This window comes from Symphodus melops (genome assembly GCF_947650265.1).
Source record: "Symphodus melops genome assembly, chromosome: 16".
Classification (NCBI taxonomy): Eukaryota; Metazoa; Chordata; class Actinopteri; order Labriformes; family Labridae; genus Symphodus; species Symphodus melops.
Window position 1 is genome coordinate 3,997,708 of NC_136706.1, and position 23,712 is coordinate 4,021,419.

Sequence of the window (23,712 nt, forward strand, 5' to 3'; positions counted from 1 at the left end):
TTCTACATGGATTATTATCATTACTGGTAAAAAGAGTAAAAGATCATAACAAATTTAGACATTTCTCATATGTGGGCTGATTGGAGGGGTCGGTAACATTTTGGCAAAATTGAGATCCATCCATCTTTTTTCGCTTATCCAAGGTCAGGTCGTGGTGGCAGCATCCGCAGTTAAGTCAACCAAGCCCTCCGTCTCCCCAGCAACTTTTTCCAGCTCCTCTTGAAGGATTCCAGGGCCTTCTCAGGCCGGACAGGATCTATAACCCTTAGGTGAACTCTCTGTCTGTCCCAAGGCCTCCTCATTAGGTTTGCCTGTAAAAACCTCCACAGGGAGACGCCCTAATCAGATGCCTGAACCACCTCAAATTTCCTACTTTGCATGAAAATTGAGATGTGTGGCATTATTACACAACATGTGTTTTTTTCCACTCTGCCAGATGGCTTCCAAATGATGCTTAGTTACATCAACATTGTATTTGAATGTATGTGAACATTCTCTGCTCTGGTTTGTCATTAGCATTGTGTCTGTATTTAGTGGTAGAAACAACTGTTGTCAACAAAGCCTCTTTGCCTTTGTTTGTGCTACCTTTTGTTGCATGCTTCCAAACAGAGCTACAGCCATAGAAAAACTCAGTCGCATCAAGTCATGCTCTAGTCAAATTTTCGGTTGGACATATAAGAGTGATGATTTGTATTTGCAATGGAGGAAAATCAGAAGGATTGTATATGCACTAATGAATGCACACCACATGAAAAACCCTTGGAAGGAGTTTTATAATACATTTGAACATATGGGGGATCTAGCTTTATAGATTGCAGATGTCATTTACTGTGATTTATGGTCAATGGGATTTCTAGCATTTGCAGCAGACTGCTGTTTTTTGCTTCTACCTTCACATCAAAAGACGCTTTACAAAAGAGCTTTGATATCCAGGAAGGAATTCTCTTTTGTATTCCTCACGTTCCTGTTGTCCTCTCTACCATGCTGCTGAGGTGGAGGTCGGAGCAGGCTGTGCATGAATGACGACCGGCGGGTTGTGGGGGCTACACAGTCAGATGGTGGTGGCTGGGCGTCAAGATCTGGCCATCTCTAATTAAAACTCTTTGACAACACTGAGAAATGTTTCCTTTATCCAACCAGAAGGACTTCCTCGACAGTTCTTTTCCTCCTTCCCTTTGGTCCTCAAGCATCCATTCTGACAACTTTATAACTTACCCAGAATGCTTCAGCCTCGTTTGACTTCAGTCTCCAGAAATCCTCCCAACATAACCCCCCCCCCCCCCCCCCCCCCCCACCTCCTCCCCCTCCCTTTGTGCACTGCACTGGCACCCAGTGGCTTCTCATATGCAGTTCAAAACGCTGTTTTTAGCCTTCAATGCTACCATGGGATTACCACCCCTGTACAAGCACATCTTGATTCAACACCACATTATTGTCAGTGGAGAAATAGTCTTTCTGAAAATGTCTCTAGACTCACTCCCTGCTCCCAACCCAACCCTCCAAATCCTGCGTCTTTGTCCCACAATCACACAAATTGTTATTGGTATTATTTGTGCAGCTGTTTATTAACTGAGCATAATTGCTGAGGGATCAACAATTCATTTCACTTAATGATTCAAAAGTTTCTGTTTACCCGCCACACCATCCCACTTACTGTGCTTTAGACCCAGGCAGTCCCACATGCCCCCCTTAAAAAAAAACCTGTTCATTGTTTTTTTTTTTTTCCAAAGACTCTGACAGAGCAAAAACAAGAGAACCCTGCAGTGTATGCATAAAGTGCAGTCACATAAACACACAGAAACACTGATGCTCCTTGACTAATCCTGTTTCCATGTGTTGTTCCTTTGGCACAGAGAGAGAGCACCCTCTAGTGGTGGAGATTAAAACTCTTTGTTCTGTCCTGATGTTCCTTTTTATTCAGTCAGTTACTTTACTCATTTAATCATTACAGAAAGTGCAGACTCGTCAACTTCACACACACACACACACACACACACACAACACACACACACACACACACACACACACACACACACACACACACACACACACACACACTGGCAGTTTCATAACTTCTGCACTCCAATGCTAAAATAAATAAATTGTCATCAGAATGTGGCAGGGTGCAGTTTGTTGCTGGATCATTTGACTAGGTTGTGTAAATAGAGCATGCCTATTAAACAGTCAGAGACTACTATCAACATTCTGAAGAAGAAAAACACATTTTCTCCTCAATATCTCAACTTTGTCTTACAATTGCCAACGTATCTTTGAGGTTTTTAACAATAAGCAATATGGATTTTTTTTTATGCATGAAATACAATCACTGTGGTTGCCCACCTCAATCTCACTCTACACAAAAGTTGCCAACCCTCTACCCAAACGTAAGACTTATTTGTTTGATATCTTTAACTGATGGCTCTGTAGTTTGTTTGTTTGTTTGTTTTGTCAGAATAGCATCAGTCCCACTCCCAACCCCCCCAAACTCCTTCAAGAGGGCAAAAAGCTCCAGCAAAACTTCATCAGGGTCATCAAAAAAAATGAACAGTGGGCCCCGCCAACCAGCATTTATCTCTATGATATTGTAGGATATCATATAATCCTCCTTCATTCACTTTCATTAAAAATGTCATTCTTCAGAGTGCTACAGGGTGCGGTCAGATGTGGCGCCCTCACGGAGGTTTCCTACTGTAATTGAAAACACATTTTATGCCACTGCTGTGGTTAAAAGTTTGTCGGCCATTGGTGGCCTCCTACTGGCATAGGGTCCCAAGCACTTTCCTGCCTTGCCTGTTCAGAGGTAGTGGCTCTGAACTGACTGGATGTCACTTCCTTCACCTCGCTTATGTTTCACTCATACATGTTTGTTTTTATTTTCCTTCGTGTGAACCCTTCCCTCTCCAGCTGTTCTCCGTTGGGGAAGAGATCGCCTCATCCACTCTGGGAAGCTGCTTGTAGTGGCCCAATGGCTGTAATATGATTACAATTCGAGGAGAATAAACAGACTTTCCAAAAGAAAGAACAGCCAGATAACACATAGCATATCATCACTTGAGAATAATCACAGAATCTTGTTCACATACCGGCTCCGGGGAAAGGGGGAAAAGGTTGAGGGACAAGCTAAGCACAATACTATCGCAGCGTGATTCTTGAGATATAGTGCACAAATTCCGTCACTTAAAACTATTTATCTGGAAGTGAAACCGAACATGGGCAATAGAGAAATCCTCCAAACTACCTCCTGTAATTCTTCATGATCCTTTTAAAAACGGCTTCCTTGTTTAGCTTTGACCCAAGAAGGTTACACAGGCCCAATTAGCAGGGGAACCAGGGCAGAGACTCTAATAATCACAATATAGCCTTTGTAAGCTCGGCAATAAGGATTTGTGTGTATATTCAATACTCATTACCTCTGGGATTTAGAGAATCTGTGTTAATGCTTGCATCAGTCTACAGAGGCAGCTTCTAAATGGGTGGAGAGGAGCAGTCTGCCTGGATTACAGTTTGCTGAAACGGTGCTGTTTCTTCAATTTGGGAATCCGTTCAAAGACGGGAAGTTCATCAACATTTTCTGAACTAAAGGATTGGCTATAGGATTGAAAAGGATTGAAAAAATCACCGAAACTGAATAGGACTGCCATTTCACGCAAGTAGAGTCAGCAATTTTCTGGTAGATGATTGCGTCGTCTGCATGCGACTTTAGTTTCTGTGGTTTTACAAGTGTTTAGGAAAAAGCTAGTCCTTGAAAATGTTGGTTCCTGGAAGGTGTGTTAACCTCCATATGGGTAATAGGTTATTATACTGAAAGGACATGGAAGAGAAAAGAAATGTAGTCCTATGATGGATATCATTTTCCAATCATTGAAAAGCAGGATCAGCCTGTATTTTTGTCTCGATGACAAAGACATGTTGAGTGTGTCTTTATATGTCTTATCGTAGCTTGGATGTGGCGTTGAGGTTTGTAAACCGACCATACAGAACATCGGCCAATTACACAAGCCAGTGTTTTAGATAAGTACCGCTCAATACCAGTGACACTGACACAAACGCTGATAAATGTGCTCACTCAAACACCTGTTCTGAGATTCAATTATAAAAGCACAGACAGGCATTTAGCGCAAATATATATTCAGACCCAAAGAGATACAGAGGACAGAGCGAGAGAGAGGCGCAACACATTTCTCCAAATTGACATGTAGATAGCTCTCATATGCTCCGTATGTTTGATGTAGGAGGCAGAGAGGAGTTGGGAGGGTGAATAAGAAAAAGAGATGGGGTTTCCTCTGAAGGCAAGGCAAACAATAAAAAACAATTGCTAAAAATCTATAGAAGAAATTCTAACGATGAAGCTCGGCTGTGGAATCAGAAAGAAAAACAAAGCTATTTGCACCTGAGACCTGAGTTTCAGTGTATGCTTCAACAAACAAATGTACCTGCAGTGTGTTTGTGTTGAAACACCTGGGGGGGGGGGGGGTGTTCAGAAAGGAGATACAGAATGAGAGAACGTTGATATGCATGGACGTGTGTTGGGTATTTGTATTCATCCCCGCTAGATATGATTTGTAAAGTTGCTGCTTTGGAGACTCTCATTCAAATGGGAAGAGTTTGCAACGAGTAGATTTGTTTGGCCAGGAGGGAGCCCAGTGTCCGACAACCTTAATGAACACACACGGGTACTGAATGATACATGAGTAAATACGCAGGTTTTGCCTGCAAGTCACATGTGGTCTGGTGTTTGGGCTGTTGAGTGTGGCTGGATGGGTGTGACTGTGTAGTGGGTTGGTTGGAGTAGCTAATCATGTTTTGGTTTTATTTGTCTTTTTTTTTAATTATTTTTCAGATTTGTCAAATATGAAGTGTTCAAGAATTTCTGCCAGTTTTCCTGTTTAGTCTCATTATGAAGCAATCTCATTAAAAAAAAAAAAAAACTTGATATAAATCCCAGGTTGTTTCGCCTTCTCATGATATATTAATCAGCCAGAATCTCTTGTTCCTTTTTTTTTTTTTTTTTTTTTCAAAAATATGTAAAAACATCTGTCGGTATCAAATGTTTAAAAGCCATTAACAATTACTGAGTTAACAAAATAGAGCCGAGAGCTGGGCAAGGAAGCAAATTCTGTCATTATTCATTGTATGAATTAGTGTAACATATCATAATGTCTTTTGTTTGACAGCCATGCAGGAAACGCATTAAAAGATTGAGTGTGAACAGTCAACAACTAAACTACTCGTTAGCGTTTGTGCTGAAGGAATTCATCATTCTTAAAAGACGAGACACTGACTCGTGTTGTGAACAGCATTGGTATGTTTAGGTTGTAGTGGTACAGATAAATGTCTCCCCATTTAATGAACTGTCGGCAGAATAGATGCTTCAAGCACCCACGCTTACACACACACACACACACACCAACACACAGATAAACACAAAGACGAACGCAATCCACACCGACGTTTCACTATAAACCACGGACACAGAAATCCTCAGGATTGACACCTGGAGTCTTTCGCCACCAAACCTCTGCAGAAAAACGGCAGATTCTACAACAATCAATACTTGCCTGAAATATGTTCCCCTCAGGGCTAGAAGAAGAAGAAGGTTAAAGACGTGTAATGATTTTATGGTCGCTCAGGTACTGCAAAGTCCTGAGGCACTATTCTTCACATTTGTTTTATCCTCCAAATAGTTAGATTTGTTTTTTCAAGCAACTCTGCAGCGAGGAGTTTAAATCATACCTTTTACATGATATGTGTTTTAAACCGAGAATGTCAATAAATGTTGTTAAGAGAATTTTTAAAGAAAAGGAAATCCTCTGAGCATGTCAAGGACAGTCCAACCCAAGGCTTGAAAATCCATAAAGCTGCATATCGTCTTGGTCCACACGTCTCCAAAGGTTCTCTCAACCTCAGCGTGAGGCCTGGCTGATTTAATTTAGCAATCAATATGTTTTCTGTGAGTATAAGCCACTGTAATCTTTTTTTTTTTTTTTTTTAAAGCCCTTCTTCTCTCTCCTCCTCCTCTCAGACTTTACCCTTGAGTCAATCCTTCCAGACGTCCATTGTAACACTAACGCTGTGATTGTGTCTAACAGGCTTTGTGGTTAGCGGAAGAGAAGGGAGGGGACAGGAACTGTATGAAAAATTGATATTAAGAACAGTGAAGCCACCCACCCCCACTCCCTCCTGAGTCTCATCGACACAAGGTCTGCGCTTTGAGACCGGGTCCCATAAAAGTGGATTACGGGAGTCGCTGCTGCTTGGCATGCTCTCAGAATGCAGCGAGACAGCTCATCTTTTGGACAGGAAATGCACTGATTTGGTTCAACAGGATGGACTATCTAGGTAACGGAAATGAAGCTAAATATAAAATCAGTATGGAGGAGTGTTGCTTTTTATTTTGCTCCGTGTTTTGATATAACATGAAGCTGGAAAAAGATGGAAAAAAAGGAGAATGGAAATCCAATTTTTGGAGCCAACGTTATATGACGAGACATCAGCTCTGTGTGCACTTTTGGACGCTCTGTGCTTCTTTCCATTATCGCACAAAATGCAGGTCTTCAGCAAACCTTTGCAGGAGAGAATTCTGCTCTCCGTTCTGGGCTCAAACAGCAGTATTATTTATTGGGTTGCATATAACACCATATACTGCACAAAGAATGAACGGCACTAAAGCTCTTGAGAAGTGACACCAAAAGATTTAGAGCTCCCCCTGCTGACTGGCTGCAGTATAGGTCACAAACCCCGCCTCTTCCATGTTAACAGATGAGACATGGAGCAAACTTTATTTACGACACACATCTGATAATTCTTATTTTTTAATATTTGTTGTGTCACCATATATAGTTTTCATCAAGCCCATTCATTACCAAGTGTTCAACTGTCTGTGAAGTTTAGTTATCTGTTAATGTCATGACCGGTGTAGCAGAGTAGAGGGGGGAACGGTGAGAAGAAACATAAAAAACACAAACACAAGAGACAACGAAACAGCAGCTACTCCTCATTATCACCTGTAAAGCTCATTAAAGCAGGGCGTGCGGGAACAACGAAACCTGCGACTCCTTCTCTGTGAATGATTCAGGAGGCCAGCGTCTGGACGCAGCGCTGGAACATGTCAGGACTGTCGATGTTTGTTGGGAGTCTGTTCAGGTGTTTTCATGGTTCTAGCTTGAACCCTGATTGTTAAACATGAACTGAAGTTATGGAGGAGGTGGTCAGTATGTTTTAAATCTCAGTATAAATCATTTGCGTCAAATCATGTGAGTTGTAGGCGGTAATTCAGATGCTTCAAAGAAATGTCACAAAAAAGTTAAATTCTTCTTTATCATTCTTTCTTTCTTTGCTCAATTTTTTTTTCCTATTCTCTTTTTCCGGAATTTTTCTCCATCTTTCCTGATTTCTCTTCCTTTCCTTTTTCCTCCATCCTTCCATTCTTCCTTCCTTCCTTCCTTTTTCCATCCTTCGCTCCTTCTCCTGTTATCTTGTTTCTTCATCTGTCTTTCTTTTCCCTTTTGTCTTTCGTTCTTTCTTTCCCTATTGTGTGCATCCTGTTTTCTTTCTCTCCTCTTCTGTATTTTCCTTCTCATATGTATTTCATTTTGTTATTATATTCTCTTTGTCCCCCTTTTCTATTTCTTCTCTCTTTCCTTTTTCCTTCTTTGCTGTCCTTTCTTCTTTCTGCCAGTCTGTTTCTTTTCCTTCCTTCTTTTGTTAATTGTTTTTCTTCTTTCCTTCAGGGACAACAATTTCATTAAGGACTTTCCTCAGCTAGCAGATGGTCTCATGGTCATCCCTTTACCAGTGGAGGAACAGTGTCGGGGGGTTTTGTCTGAGCCCCTTCCCAACCTGAAGCTCCTCACAGGTGAGCAGCTCCTGCTGCTTCGTCTGCGGGATATGAATGTGTATAAATGGGATTAGTTACTTTTGATGGTTACTTTACATAGCAACACATCCGTGTGTGGATGGGCGTGTGTGATCTGTGGTGGTAATTTAAATGGTCTCAATGAGCTTCTGTTCGGACTTTGAAAAGAAGGCACCTTGTTTATGCTGATTTTATGTTCTCATGTGAAAACGATACACTTCTGTACTAATATGTTAAAGGTAGTCACACAAAACCTTTGTTTTCTGGTGGTCCAGCACGCTTGACCGGGTGCTGTTCTCTGCTGCTGCACCGCGCTTTTAGCTCAATATTTAGGCCGTGTGAAATAAAAAAACAAAAGTGGATCTTTTCAAATCAAAACATGGCGTCCCAGCGCTTGCTAACGTCACTTTTTTTGCCAAAGCAGCCACTCAAACAATCCTTTTTCCCATCCATATTATTTGGATGTATGAGTACGGAGGCAGGCCCGGTCCACGGGCGCTCCCAGCTCTTTGTCCCCCAGATGCACTCAGGCGTTTTAGGAGTGGCTGCTCTCAGGTTATGGCAGTGCTACCACACATAAACATGAATTATAACAAGATGTTATCTTTTCATCGCCATGAAACTTGTTTGGTTTAGGCTCTCAGTCCATATAGGTATTTAGAAGGACAAAAAAAAAGTAACTGAAAATTCTCGTCGTTTTCACATTTAACAAAACCAAAAATTACTTTAGAGACATTTTCCATTTTATAGGAACTGGTTAATCAGAAGGTCAATGTGTTCTTGTTGTAAATGAATGTTTTTGTATAAATCTGTTATGCAAGATGAGTTTAAAAAAGATATGAAAACGTCCTTGAAAATTCGTCTGTGCCACTGTGCTGTTGAATCCCTAAAACATCTTAACACTCTGTCATTAACAGACTTTTATGCATCATCATGCCCACACACTTCCACAAGCACTGGACCTTGTAAACTCAAACACTCAACCTCCCATTTCATCCTTTTATCCTTTCTTGTTTCCCCTCCACCGTTCCTCCTCGTCTTGAGGGGGACGGAGTCACTTAGACATTTTGGCTTAAAAAACCTACACCTGCACCTCTGCTCCCTAATCCCTCCATTAGCTAAATTGGCATTCAGTCCACATTGACCCTGGAGATTTCTACTTGGGTTTTGCTTTCATCGGAATTGGACACACATACACACAGGCACACACAAACTAAATTGCCCCTTTTTTTCCGCGGACATGATCGTCTCAGGTGTAAAACACTTTCCAGAGGCGCAGGATCGAGCTTCCTGTAAGCACTTTTTGTTCCTCCCCCCCTCCTTTTGCGCCTCACTTCTGCAGCTTTAGTTCTAAACTGGTGTGAAAGTTTGGTAATTGAATTGCAGAGGAAGGCGAGATTGCTCCCTCTTTCTAATGTCAGCAATCCAATTGGAGTTCAAGTTGCGCTATATATCTGCCATTGATCGGGCACCAGCTGGGATATGGGCTGTGATAATAAATGATGTTAAAGCGAAAAAACAATAATAAAAAAAGAAAGGTCTGCAATAAACGGCTGAAATGAAAATGATGGATTTTTATTTATGTTTGAATTGCAGCTGCTCTCTATGAATATGAGTTTGTCCATTTCTTATAAATTATGATATTTGTTGTCTTTCTTATATCTTTCTTTTTATACTGATATTCTGTGTAGGAGTAATTGTGACACCCAAATACCCGGCGGCTGTGGCTCAGTGGTAGAATCAGTCATCTCTCAACCAGAAGGTTGGGGGTTAGATTCCCAGCTCCTGCAGCCACATGTTCGATGTGTCCTTGGACAAGCTCAGATTGCTCCTGCTGCTTTTTGTTGGCGGCATATGAATGAGATGAGCTGATACCTACTGATAGTCACTTTACATGGTAACGTCTACCGACAGTGTGTGAGTGTGTAGGTGTGACCCGCAGTGTAAAAGCGCTTTGAGAAAAAGTACTGTACAACTTCAGGTCCATTTAGATTTTCCCGCCCCTCCCTCCCTCCCTGGGGACGTATTTCTGATTCTATCTTTAAATCTGCTCTTTTTTCCTTTTCCTCCCAGGAGACGCTCAGTTCAGTGAAGCGGTGGGTTATCCGATGGTGCAACAATGGAGAGTGCGCAGCAATCTGTACAAAGTCAAACTCAGCTCCATCACCTTATCCACAGGTCAGTGGCAGATACTATTTAAACTAGAGGTCATTTAATAACGTCACAGAGAGCTAAAAAAAACTTCTAATTAAACTCCCACAGTGGCCAAGAGGCTTGTCGTGGTTCGTTTTCTGACTGCTGGCGGCCAACATGTCTCTTATTTTCACCTGAAAATTTTTCCCATTGTGAGTTAATCTATCGGTCTCTTTGTTTGTCAGTTGATCAATCGTGTCAGAAATCGGGAAGAGCAAAAGATGATCTCTGACTGATCAGTCGAATATTGACATCAAACAACTGTGATGAGGATAAAATGGGAGGGACTGAAGGTGTTAATGATAGTAGTTAGAGTTGTGCAGCTCTTAAACTGATATTAATACTTGTAGCAGTTGGAGTCAGGCTGGTCTGCAACAGAAGGTTGTCTGCAGCAACAATAAAGAGAAACCTGCAAGATAAAGAGAGCTCATGAACTCCCAGTAAGAGAAATATGATTTTTTTTTTCTTTATTTTTTGAGTCTTTGTGTGCCTCTTATTGGAGAGACAGGATCGTGGATAAACTCAACGCTTCTCTTTTGTGTGCAAAATAACATTTCACTTCCCCTCCTCTCAGGCTTTTCGAAGGTGCTGAAGACGCTGTCAGCTGAGAGCACGCGCGAGGAGCTCCTGGCTTTCCTCCAGCAGTACGGCAGCCACTACGTTTCCGAGGCCCTGTACGGCTCCGAGCTCAGCTGCAGCATCTACTTCCCCAGCAAGAAGGCCCAGCAGCAGCTCTGGCTGCAGTACCAGAAAGGTGAGCCTGCTGACAGACAGCAAAGACGGCCAGAAATGCACAACTCTTGAGGCATTGATGAAGAGGTGAAGGTGGGTGAGCAGATCACGTGGTCATACAGTAACTGGCTTTTATCTGGAAAACATCTCCAGTTCACTTTTATAGACGGGATTACAGGGAGAAATAAACATCGAATAAAAGAACATTTTTAAAATATATTATGCTGTAAGGCTTTAACTACGGATAGAGAAGATCACGGACATGTAAAGATAGTTAAAAAAAAAAAAAAAGGAACAATTTTGTCCCAATAAAATATCAAACATTTAATATTTGATTGAAAGCATCTTTCAGGATCTTTTCCACTTGTGTGGATTTTGGCGCCTCCATGTAGACAAAGTTAAACTGTAAAGTTCTCGTATAATGTAAGTCAAACATGTCACTCTGTACAGTATGTGGCTACAGTTGATGCCATCCAGAATTTTCTGTGAATAAACAGAATGCATAAACAATAAAGACAAAAGTGAGCTGGATGACGTGATCGTGATTAAAAGAATAAGACGATTTTTTTTGAGGCTTTGAAATAACCAATTATGGTTTTCAAATATGCATATACATACATACTGTATATGTGAAGAAAAAAAACTCCTCAGAAACCACTCCTCTGTTGTTTTAATTTATCCTGACAGCGCACCTTGTTTTACTCAACATTATCCCACATACAATATGAGCACGCTAGCTTCCACTCGTAGCATTGTTGACACTCTACAGCTACAGCTGGATTCGATCAGTCTGGGGTCACACAGATAACTGAGAAATGTTTGAACATTGTAAAAGAAGTTCAACAAACTGAGACCAAAATTCAAAGTGTTTCATAAATCTTTATTGCACTCAGATTATCAATGATACATTAATAGGACAACACGGAGATGTCTGTGATGTGTTCCACACATTTTTTTTGGGTTTTTTTAAATTCACAGCCTCCAAAGGACGGCACACCTCAAACACATGGGAGGGTGGTTCATGGACATACAGCAGTATTGCATTAATATTTAATGGAGTCAAATATGAAACCTTAAAGAAAAAGCATGACAAGAAACAACTTTTGTGCGATACGGAGTGAGGAGATGATGTTCAGCACACTGACACAAGGACACTTGATTTTTCTCACTGTTTAAGATTCTCCAGTTATTCATCACTTCTAGTTCATTGAAGGAAAGTGTATAGAGTGGGGGTGGAGGGGTTAATGGCAAGAGTGACATGCAGCTGAGTCTATTAAATGTTGAGATGTAACAATGAACAAACTACAAACTAACATGTCCATAAAGAAAAAGCACAAGGATGACTCTGTACTCTTATGTATCTGTAGGAACATTAAAATCACACACCGTTTGATTATCAGATATGTATATATGTATGTTGCTGTTTAGTGATCGGGCTCCATGTGCAGAGTTAAGGTCAGCTTTGTGAACTGATTTCATCTTTAAGGCTGAAACGGACTCAGTATGCATCAACGCTCTCGCGAGCAAAGCTCGTCTGGAAGATCCACACGACCTCCGTGCAGGCTTCTTAACTATTCACAACTTTATACACACATACGCTATCTTACATTTACAGTATCAACAAGTGGGTTTCAATGATTAACTTGATTCCCCCCCCCCATATTTAGGCCACTAAATAATTGAATAAAGGAGTAGTTTTATTGTTGTTGTACCTGAAGGCGTCATCTTTTTAATGCTTTAAATGGACTCAAAAAACAAGTGAACAAAAAAGGAATAAATGAATTCAAAGTTGTAGCAGCTTTCACACTGACTACATACTGACCAAAAAATAACTCAAATTGTCCGCTGGAGAAAAACAGAAACAAAGAAACATAGCACCGAACAAACAAAACAAGGTTTGGCGTGTAAATAAACTTTTCATGATACTGGAATTTAAAGCAGAAATATGCTACGAGTAGAAAAATCTAACAATCCACCAAGGCTTAAAAGCTTTAAAGCTTCAGGACATTTAGTTAAAATCAATCATTAAAACAAGAGTGAATGGTATCGCTTCAACACGGGTCATTGTAAAGTATCGAATATTAAAGTATGGAATATTTGGACAACCGTAGCGGCGATGTTGGACTTTAAACGTGCTTTCACACGAGCAGCGCTCGTCCGTTGAGCCACAGGGGGGCGTAAACGTTGGGCTGGCCGTGAGGAAAGAAAGGCATGGAAGAAGTTCCATAGAGTAAACGTCAAGGCTTTCAACAATCTGTGTTAACGTCGTTCGAGACTTCTGCCGTCGACTCCGGGTCAACGATGTCACGGTGCTCGAGCTGTTTACCTGTATAGATAGATTGTATTATGGGGCTGTAGATGTAACTGTATAAGGTAGTACAGAACCTTGACATCTCACAGGCCGCCCAATTCCAACGTCATCCGTGACCTTCCATCTTGAAATTGCTCTGTTCAAAAATAGACATAGTTAAGTGACAGATAGTAACAGTGAAAGCTGAAGCTCCTCGTGAGGCCGTGGCTGGAAACGTGCAAAGAGAACTTTTAACGTTCTGAAATATCCTACAAGTTTATCCTCTGCTCTAGAAGGTGATCTGCTGCTGACTTAGTCTGGCTAATGTACACAGGCGAGCTAGGGCAGTGTTGAAAAGTACTGGAAAAAATAATATGTGATCTTTAAATCAAACATCAATAACCTTTAAAGCATTTGACAAACAACGCTTCGTGAACTTACAATTATAGGCCCCAACTAAAGGTCGTCCTTTACGTCTCACACAACCCCGGTGAATGACTCATCACGTCCGCTCGGTTTCCTTGAACGCTCCCTGAACGTTGCTGAATGCATTTCAACGGATGCTGAGACTTTGGTTCGACTGTTTCGCCTGCTAGCTAACTGCACAGTAAACCTTCAAGCTGCCGGCTGCTTTCAGCAACATCAACGCGAGTCTGTGCTACTTCGACCCGAACACTGCAGGACACAGTGCCGTGTCGACGATAAAGTGCTTCACAGGCCAAAAAGCCTTGTTCTGATTACCTCTACATGCATGTTTAATTTCAAATCCTTCCTCGCTCCTCTTTTTTTTTTTTTTTTTGGTTCCTCCTGCAAAGCTGAGCCAAATCTGGAAACAGTCGGCAATAGAGGAAGGAAGTTCATCTGTACTCTGTACCTGCATCAGTGTCGACATCATGTGTTTTATTTTAATTCCACAAATGTCAGATTCTGGGATTTTACAATTCTGTTGTTACGTATCATTACAATAATAAGGAAAACACCTTTTTAGGAAGCCGATTTATAAATCTAAAATCCAACTTTAAACTGAATCGAACTGAAACATTCTTTCGAATAACTCAGTGAGAGTTAAAGAACTGTTTGGATCGGAACCAAACTAAAGTGACAGATAACAGTGTGTTTCTACTTTTCCCAAACACGCACACACCCACCAAAACGTGCTCAATAAACCTCACGTGTTGGTGTGCAGATAGTCTGGATTGTTTCCTTACGAAGTTGAGGAGTGCCTCCTCTGAATGTACGTGAAGACTTTCACACAGTGGTCCCAACAGTCAAGCACCAGCAGCTGTCCCTTGTGCGTGGTGGCCACTCCGACGGGGCAGGTCAACCCGTCCTGGATGAGAACTTTGAACCCGCCCTCTTTGGGAAACTGCAGGATTTCTTTCCTGCCGCTGTCCGTGACGAGTAAATCCCCGTTTGCGTCCACGCACATGCCCGTGATGCAGCGGAAGTCCTCCGTCTCCGAGAAGAAGTGGCTGAGCTGCTTCCCCAGTTGGCCGTCTGTATCCACGGAGCCGATGGAGAAGCCGCCCTCCAGGTGCGGCTCGTTGTGTCGCTTCTCGAAGTTCAGGGCCAGACCCTGCGTGAAGTAGACGGTCCCGGCTGCGTCGCACGTCACGAACTTCGGCCGCACGGCCGAGCACAGCCGGTTGTAGCTGACCACGCCTACGTTGCGGTCCACTGCGAGGCACCACAGCTTTCCGCCTTCCACATCCGACACCACAAACTGACCTGAAGGCATGGCGGTGATGCCCCACGGCTTGATCAGCTGGTTCTTGTGGCAGGCCACACAGTGTCCTTCCATCGTGTAGACTTTGACCGAGTTGTCGTAGTTGTCCGTGATCCCGATCAGGCCTTGAGGAGTCACGGCAATGGACAAGGGAATTAAGTTAGGCAGGTCAGCGCCGAGGAAGCTCAGGACAAAGTTGTCGATGCTGCTCGCGTTGCGGCGGATCTCGCGTTGGAATCCTTTGCGGTTAAAGATCTGGATGCGGTAATTGCCGCGGTCGGCGACAAGCACCTCTCCTTGGGCTGTCACGCAGATGCTGACGGGTAAATTGAACATGCCGGGGAGAGTTCCCTTGCAGCCCATCTTCTTTACAAACTGGCACACCGGGGGCCCTGTGCTCGCCCCGGCTCCTCCAGGCGATCCCCCACCAGCGTCCATGGATTTGGACTTGAAGTTGCCCGGTGAACCACAGACATCCACAGCAGCAACCATGTCGATGTCTCTATAAAGATCCGTCAGAGCCCCTGGTGCGCCACCTGTAGCCCCAGCGGCACTCTCGACGTCGGCCTCGAATGGAATCTCCAACCCACTCTCCTCCTCGTCCGTGCTCGCGGTGAAAGTGTTTGTGTTCAGATGGCCCACTTCCACAGGTTTAGAGTGCTCTGTTCTGACCAGCTCGGGCTCTTGCAGGTGGAACATGGTGGGCAACGTGCTCCTCAGATCCAGCTCTTCGTCATCGCAGCCTCCACCTTCGTCCTTCAGCAGCGCCGTGTCACTTTGCCTCACCAGCATCGTCAGATAATCGCAGCGAGACACGACTTTCACCTCCGCAATATTCAGGAGATACGTCTGCTCCTCCATGACGTGCCCGTTTAACTTCTCCACATCTGCCATGGCGGCGGTGAATGTCCTCCGAGACCGCTTCAGTTCCTCTTGAAGACGCAGCTCGGTTGTCGTGTAGTCCTGCTGCACCGCGTGGTACTTCAATCTCAAGGACTTGGAAATGTTTTCAATTGCCGTCTTCTTCTTCTGAATTTGTTCCATGACATCACGCAGAGCTGCCAGCTTGCCGCCGAGCTCTTTGCGCCGCTGCTCGGCAGCAACCCTTATCGGCTCCACTGAATGGCCCTGCTGCAGGTGGCCCTCCCCTTTACAGAGTTCACAGAGAACAGAGGCACAGTCATGGCAGTACTGTCGCGGCAGGCGGTTACAGCAGGATTTGCACATCAGGGCAGCGGCAGCAGCACTGCAGGATGTGGTGCAATCGAGGATCTTCAGCACAGTGAGATTATCGGCCAGCTGGGAGATGCTGCTCATGCGGGAGACTCGGCTACAGAAGGGGCAGCGGACGCCATTTATAGTGTTGGCCAACAGCTTCTCTAAACACTGCCGGCACACCGTGTGACCACACTGCAGGAGTTTGGGTCTCATCTGATCCTGGTTGTAGGTCTCCAGGCAGATCGGGCACTCAAGAACCTCCCTCATGAGATCTGGGTCCAGTGGGGGAGGTGCTGCTGCCATGATGGCGCTTTCCTTTTAATTAGAAAAAAAAAATAGATCACGTCATGTGATGTTTAATTCAACTGTACGCAACTCTGCTATGACAGAAACCTCCTGTCCTAAACTTCAAAGACGTTTTCTACTTGCCTTGTTGGACATTTTTCTGCCTTGCAGAAAATTCATATTCAAATTACACAAGAACGTTTAACACTTATCTGTAACTGTGACAATAAGGATACAATCTGAGACACTGCCTTAAACGTCACGTGAGCCTGATAACAACTTATTTGCACATTTATATATTAAATATGAAGCCAGGAATAACTAGCCTCTCAGTTTCAAAGCGGTCAGTCACCGACATTAGAGGAAAGTTGTCAACACGTTAATAAGCAGTCTACAGAGTGAACAGGTGTGTTCTAACCGTCATCACACCCTGTTGCAGCCTACGTTACATAGAGAGGGCATTATTAACACTAGCAGGTGAGCTTAGCTTGTTTAAGAGTGGATGTTCACCTGTAAGCCAAAGTGGCACGAGCTATGTGCTAACAGAAGCCAACTCGGTTATGTCTAAGGGCAATATGTTGCTCTCATTGTGGTTGAAAATAAATCGACCTTGCAGCCCAGACAACAACCCAATTACATAAAATGTTTCGCTTTTTTTAGAGAAATACATAGTAGGCCTCTCGACTGCACAGCATACAAACGCTGTCCCTTGATACAACGCGACAATGTTATCATACACTTCCGCATGGCTTTGCATTTAGCAAACGTGCATTACAAAGACAGATTTATGCAGCTCGTCGTTTTCTATTCCTTGCTCAGAAAACGTTACCTGTTCGTCAGTGTTAGCTGGTTGGGAGTACAGAGGTTTTTGGATGGGCGTGCTGTGCTTCTGCTACTGCAGCTACTGGGGGTGAGAGACTGCAGTGTTGACGACGTCACATACGCAGAGCCTGGGCTGTTCATACGTCATACGCACAGCTCCGAGCCCGACGCGTGTTTTCATTGGCTTTCCCGAACAGAAGCGTGGAGTCGAAATGAAAAGATGTATCCAAAAACTTAAATCCAAAATAATGATGTGGTGAATTGAAATGCACAAATATTTGACTTTTAACATGAATACCTCTGGATAAATAAGTCACTGGCTAGAGTCAATGAGGACATGGATTTTATTGATTTGGATGTGTTTACCTGAAGAACAAGAAAACAGACTGCTTAAAAGATAATGTGTCCCACAGAGAGAACCCGAAGTACAGCCTGCAGCCCAATGCTTCTGAAAACATCCAGATGTGGTGACTTGTATAAATTTGAGGCTGTCAGCCAGTAAGTACAAAAAGAGTCCACTAGATGTCAGTGAGAGCCTTCTAGAAAATGTCAGCGCCTCTGCACAAAAAAACCCCAACTGATCAAGATGAAATAGGTGCGTCTAAGAAACTGATGAATTTTCTCAGGTCAGGTTCTTTCTTTAAAAATGATCGATTCATCCTATATTTTGTCAAGACATTAAGAATATTGAATGAATGTTATTGGAGTTTGGCCTGCATCCTGTGGAATACCTGCTGTTTAAAATTGTATAACAAGGTAAAACACGTTTGAAGTGGGATGATACTTTGTTAAGTAGAATTATGTTAAAACTTTTTAACACAAGTTCTGGCACCTAAATAAGAATGAAGGACGCTGACATTGTCAAAGTGATTGATTGATTTGTATTCCTCTAATTAATTGCTATATCCCGCATTAAGCCTTACTGTTTGTAACACACAGATCCTCTAATTTGGCCCAGCTTCGAAGAAGAAAATTGAGGCAACATATAGCAGCTGTTTAAACAAACCAAAAACAACAATGCCCACAGTTACTAGAGCTAACAACATAACTTCAATGGAATAGATGTGATGTCTCTGCTGTTGTTGCCTGGACAACATACAATAACCCTGGCCGGAGGGGATGTGTCCCTAATGAGTAATTAAATTGCAACCCATCTACAAAGACATTTTAATTAACAAAGACAGTGGAAGATCAATGGCTTGGTATTTTTTTTCCATTTATCTCCATACTATGTGACATGACAGGAAAGTGTTGCACAAGCATCACAATTATTCCACAGAGCAAAGATTTGCCATCATTAATCTTAATCCTCTCACTTTATGAAAAAACTCGAGGTCCAATTAAATCGCTCCTTGTGAAGGTTGCCACTGCTGGTCAAAAGGCAGCAGAAATGTACATTGCACAAACACGAATAAACACACACAAGGACAAAGCGCTTTAGTGATCCCAGATGGAAATTATATGTTACAGCGGTTTGCTACCAGATTCAAAACAGTCTTTATAGTGAAGACACTTAAATAAAACAAGAAGAAGCTGTAAAGTTCCCAAAGTAAATAAAGATAAATCGGGGAAACAATGTTGTGTAGGAAGAAGGGTGCACTTTTATATCCAGCTGACTCTGACAATCACATTAGCTGGGCTGTGTTTTATTTCCCCCATATACTCTGTGCCAAACCTTTCATGAAACGCATCTGTTTACACTGTAAACAAATGTAGTGCGGGGTGAATTGAGTTAAAGCGGGTGAGAGTGAATTGGACTGGCTGGCTGCAGGGCTGTAGTGAAGGCTCATTTTGGTGCCTGTGTTTCCTCAAGAAGTGCATGTAATTGGGCTCATGGGCCACCCCTTGAGCCTGTTTACATACTGTTGCACATGAAGTTACCTCCCCCCCCCTTTCAGCCATTTGCCAGTGTGTGTTTCAGAGGCACACAAAGAGGAAGCCACAAAGACATACATAAATAGATGTATGTACAGAATCGTTTCTCCCTCGCACACAAACATACACACCCGGGTCAGAGCTACATTTCAGGACAGAGTGGTTTGTGTCCTCTGTGTTCTGTCCGGGAATAGGAACGTCTCAGTGACCTGAGGGGCCCGTTTACATTTTATAACTGGATATTACTCGCACTATAGGGTTTGTTTTACTTGTAAAGTTGAACAAAGCTGATTCCAATATACTTCAGTTTTGTTTGATAAACAATGTTTGAATCCCACTTACCAGAATCCTTACTGGACTCATGACCCCAGTTGTCCCTGAATAGAGGCTTCAGCTTATTTGTTTTCCTACTAGAGCGTATTGTCGCTATACAGACTATTTAGTCTAGCCTAGCTCAACCCATTTACGTCAATGTTTCCCTCTGATAATTCAGTTTCTAAACTGTTTACTCTTCCTATGCTGAGTTACATATTCTCCATTTAGGCAAAGTTTCATTTAGCTAAGTTCAAATTCACACTTGTCTTTCTTGTTATCCAATGCAGTTTTCATCATTATAGACTGAAAGTTAGCGTTTTTAAAGGTCCAATCTGAAAGATATCTACTAAATTATATCATAAAATGTCTTAACTTTATCATCAGACATTAAGGAAAAATGCTAATGATGAAGTGCTATAGCTTCTAGGGTTAGGGTTAACCCGACACAGCAGCCAGTATGTCCTGCTTCTAAATTCAGATTCCGAGAGGCTACTGAATGGTCTGTATTTTGTTTTGAGCAGAGGAGGTATAACACCACCTATCCAGTAGATGTCGCCCGAGAGCACCAGCAGTACAAACTGCTGTTTGGTGACACCTCCACTCAAGTTTGCACAAAGGAGTTATGTATCATAATGTATCACCATTAAGCGCAATTGTCCTTTATTTGAGCTGAATTGCCTATAGCCTGCATTGTTGTGAAACACAGGTCTTATTCAAATAAGCATTGAGTATGTTATTCTTCTTTTCTCTAGTCCTAGTTCTCTAGACAAAAACAGCTGTATACACAAGCCCCTCCTGTCCATGTAAACAACGTAAACACGACTCGGACAATAGTACAGCTGGTTGGACTCACGCTTCTCACTCACTGTAGACAGTCAGGACTCAGAGAGACATTTACAGAGGACATTGATTTCTGATAAATGTGTGTGTAACACATTAAACATACTTCTATGAATGAAGGGAACAAGAAAAAATAACTAGTTTCAGGGTTTAATGAACTTGGCAGCTTTTTGGTCATTTTACTTTTAAAATTGAAGATTGTTTTTGGGGGGGTTTTTCATGCTGTATTTGCAGGCTCAAGATGTCACATTAACTTAACATTTTTGTTTTTTTCCCTTGTGAATAATCCTTTAAAAAAAATCTCTTCCTGTATTTACCTTTTCTCAGAGGTGTTAGATAGCCTACCTGCCTGGTAAAGCAGATGTCAGCACATGTTTTCAGTGAAAAATGAAAGCTCTAAAGTATACGTGCCCTTAACATTGCTGACATAACAGGAGTGAAATTGCACATGTAGACACATTGGGTTTGTTTTTCGCCGTCTCGCTCACATGAACATACTGAGTTCATGCACTGTACAGGTTGTTTTTTTTAACTACTGAGAATAGTTTGACAGATGTTTGAGTTCACTGTCATTAAAACTGTTAAGAGGAAATAAGTCATTTAAAATATTAACCCTAATTGGTCCCATTACCCCGCCTTGAATAATGACCTTTTCCTGCAATGTCACCCAGCTCAGGTTTAGGGTTTCTTTTTTTTCTCTCTCTCTTTTTTTATTTCTTTTTTTTTTAAAGTGTTCCTCTTTATGTCTCTGGGTGCATTTGTGTGATTGTAAATGAAACATTTGCACATTTATGTATCTAAACATGAACTTGTTTTATGTCTGTTACAGTGGCCAATTAGGGCAACTAACATGCAATTTACGTATTGGGAAACGTACAAGGAATACAGAGATCATGCAAATTCAAACACATAAATGCAAAAGTCCAAACAATTGCATCACTATAAAAGACTCAAACAAACTCATTGACTGTCCAGCCTTCTGAATGGAATTGTTCCACGCCTATAGTGGCGCTCATTGGAACTCTTATTTATTATTTAATATCATTTAAACCCCAGCCCATGACTCACTGTGTCTTCAAACTTCTTTGCACAAATGTAAGCACTTTTTTTTATCACGAGAGAGTTATTTATTTCCTCACTTAATTATACAGCCTGCATGTGGTCTCTGCTCTTGTTAGGCAAATCAGCACAAAAGCACATCTGGGAAGTCATCAGCACAGATGTTCTCCACTGTAATATGTGGCCTCCGAGTGAGATGCACAAGTGGCATTATCTGCTGTTGCTGCCTCTTCTTTTCTGCATGGTGTGTTGTTTTCTCACTCACGGGGGAAACAAGGCGAAAGACCCCCTACACACACACACACACACACACAGCTCCAGTCAGATCATCAAACATTTGTAATCGACACTCCGGAGAAGAAGCCATTGACGCCCCCTCCTCCCGACCCTCTGTTCATTCATCTTTTGTCTGTGAAAGCTGATGACAGAAAGGGATTAGTTGTTGTTTTTTCTTCTTTTCCTTGGCAGCAAGTGAAAGTAAATCCAGATGCGGGGTTTATTGTGCAGCTGAGGGACTGTGAATGATCTTTGCTACGCCAAGTGATGATTTATAAATTGTTTGATGGAATAAGCATGAGACAAAAGTTTGAGAGAGGCGAAAAGAAGACAAAAAAATAGAGGATGGCCATTTTCCACCTCTTTCTTACATGCATGTTTAAAGATATTATTGTTTACTTTGTTGATCTCCATGTCTTCCTCTCCTGCTGTACCCTTCCGCAGAGGCAACCGACCAAGGGGTTGTCGGAGGTGGCCGACGTGAGCTGAAGTCGGTCCCCTTCATCAGCTACCTGTCTGCGCTGCAGAAGAGCCAGCTGCTGTCTGACGACATGGTGAGCGGCGTGGAGATCCGCTGCGAGGAGAAGGGGAGCTGTCCAGCTGGCTGCCACCTGTGCCATCACCAGGCCCTGATGGGAGGAGTGTCAGGGAGAGGCCATGCTGGGAACAGCAGGAGCGGGGAGCAGCCTTCCCCCATCCCGGTGCTGCTGGAAGTCAGCCGTGTGGTTCCCCTCTACAGCCTGGTCCAGGATAACGTCACCAAAGAGGTGAGAAAGCAACATGGGGAGGAGGAGTGTGTGTGTCCCTTTGTCCCTGCTGTTTATTTTGTCTCATTTTACTCCTTACTGTTTTGTATTACTTGAAGTCTAAAGCTGAGTTCACGCATGAACTGTTGAAAATGTCTAGAAACAGGAAAACTGAGCGAGACCTGAGGCAGCTGCATAAAAAACTGCAGCAAATCAAAGATAAAGTGTCACATTAAAGGCAGGGTTTTTTTACCTTTATATCAATGCTACATAGAATTAGATGTAATCGCAGTGTTACTGTAAGAGCCGCAAGGAACCTTCTAACACAAAACAGCTTCTTCACTGTACATGCATGAAGATCACAATTAATGTGCAGCGTTCCTTTAAAACAGACAAAGGGGAACTTTCTTTATTATTACCATCTGCCTTCACACATCCGGACAAACACTTACATTGTATTAACTGCTGTGATTTTGTATCTATACAGAATTCAAAACCAGGGCTTCAGAAATGCAGTCAAATGAATCTAGAAGGTCACAAAATCACAAGGAGAAGCAACGAGCATGCAACGTTCCGGGCCCTCGCCCTTCGTCAGACATGACTGATAAAGGCGAGGGCCCTAAACAGCACATGTGGTGATAATTTACATTATATTTAATTTACTTGGAGCAGCTTCTGGTGTGTGCACTACAGTCTTTTTCTGTATTTGGATGGGGTTTTTTTGTACTTAAGTTTTGGGATTTGTGTGCAGTTGGATATTTTTGAATAAAGGAACGTTGACAGGGTGACATACTGCAAAGAAAGGTTGGATGGAAATGTAACGGATAGAGTTTTAAATGTTAAGAAGATATTGATATTTCACAGGCAGGTCACTGGCAGGCTTTCAGATTCACACCTGGTTTACCGAAGTACATTTAAAATCGAAGTTATCGTGTCTTATTGTAAGTGGTCATATCCTACCACAGATAATCAAGTGAAAAGATTTGACACATGTCTTCTGGTAAAATTAGGTGAAAAGTTGTTTTGTGATGTGTGCGACTAAAATGTATAACCACTGCTGTCAACCTCAGTGGATGACTTTACGTTTAAAGTGACGATGTGATGATACTGCCTCTTCTGCAAACTGAGTCTGCAGTTGGAACAAATCGCCTCTAGGTGGCATGAGTTGGTTAACTTTTACAAGTGAAAATGAGCACTGTAATACAGGGGGCATAAAAAAGATGACATCATACTTTTCTCCTCTTGTGGGAAAGTCGATGTGCGAGATCTGCATGTGTGTCTGAACATGCATGCCGACTTGAATGTAATATCAGCTTAATGGCCACGTTTATGATACATCCTGTTCAAAAAGTCTTGCACTCTTTACGCAGGGTGAAAGTTAATCATATTGGATTTCTTTTCCATAAGGTCATTTAGGAGGGGGCTCTGGCTTCACTTGACATTTGAGTTGCTATCGTTTTGCTTTGTTTGGGCTTCATCT

General features: G+C 42.5%; 2 protein-coding genes across 2 annotated transcripts in view; one reads left to right on the forward strand and one right to left on the reverse strand.

The window, feature by feature from the left end:
- The window catches only part of astn2 (astrotactin 2), a 278,125-nt gene that overhangs the window by 204,518 nt on the left and 49,895 nt on the right, over window positions 1-23,712 (forward strand). The window contains exons 14-17 of the mRNA XM_079363577.1: window positions 7,731-7,855; window positions 9,929-10,033; window positions 10,623-10,802; window positions 21,931-22,253. Coding sequence (XP_079219703.1) covers window positions 7,731-7,855; window positions 9,929-10,033; window positions 10,623-10,802; window positions 21,931-22,253 — 733 coding nt within the window. The remainder of the gene's footprint in view (window positions 1-7,730; window positions 7,856-9,928; window positions 10,034-10,622; window positions 10,803-21,930; window positions 22,254-23,712) is intronic.
- Window positions 11,647-17,286, reverse strand: trim32 (tripartite motif containing 32). Its single transcript, XM_079363600.1, has 2 exons — window positions 17,129-17,286; window positions 11,647-16,329 (listed from the first exon to the last, which is right to left on the reverse strand). Exon 2 carries the CDS (start codon window positions 16,315-16,317, stop codon window positions 14,275-14,277), a length of 2,043 nt encoding a protein of 680 aa, XP_079219726.1. The 5' UTR covers window positions 16,318-16,329; window positions 17,129-17,286; the 3' UTR covers window positions 11,647-14,274.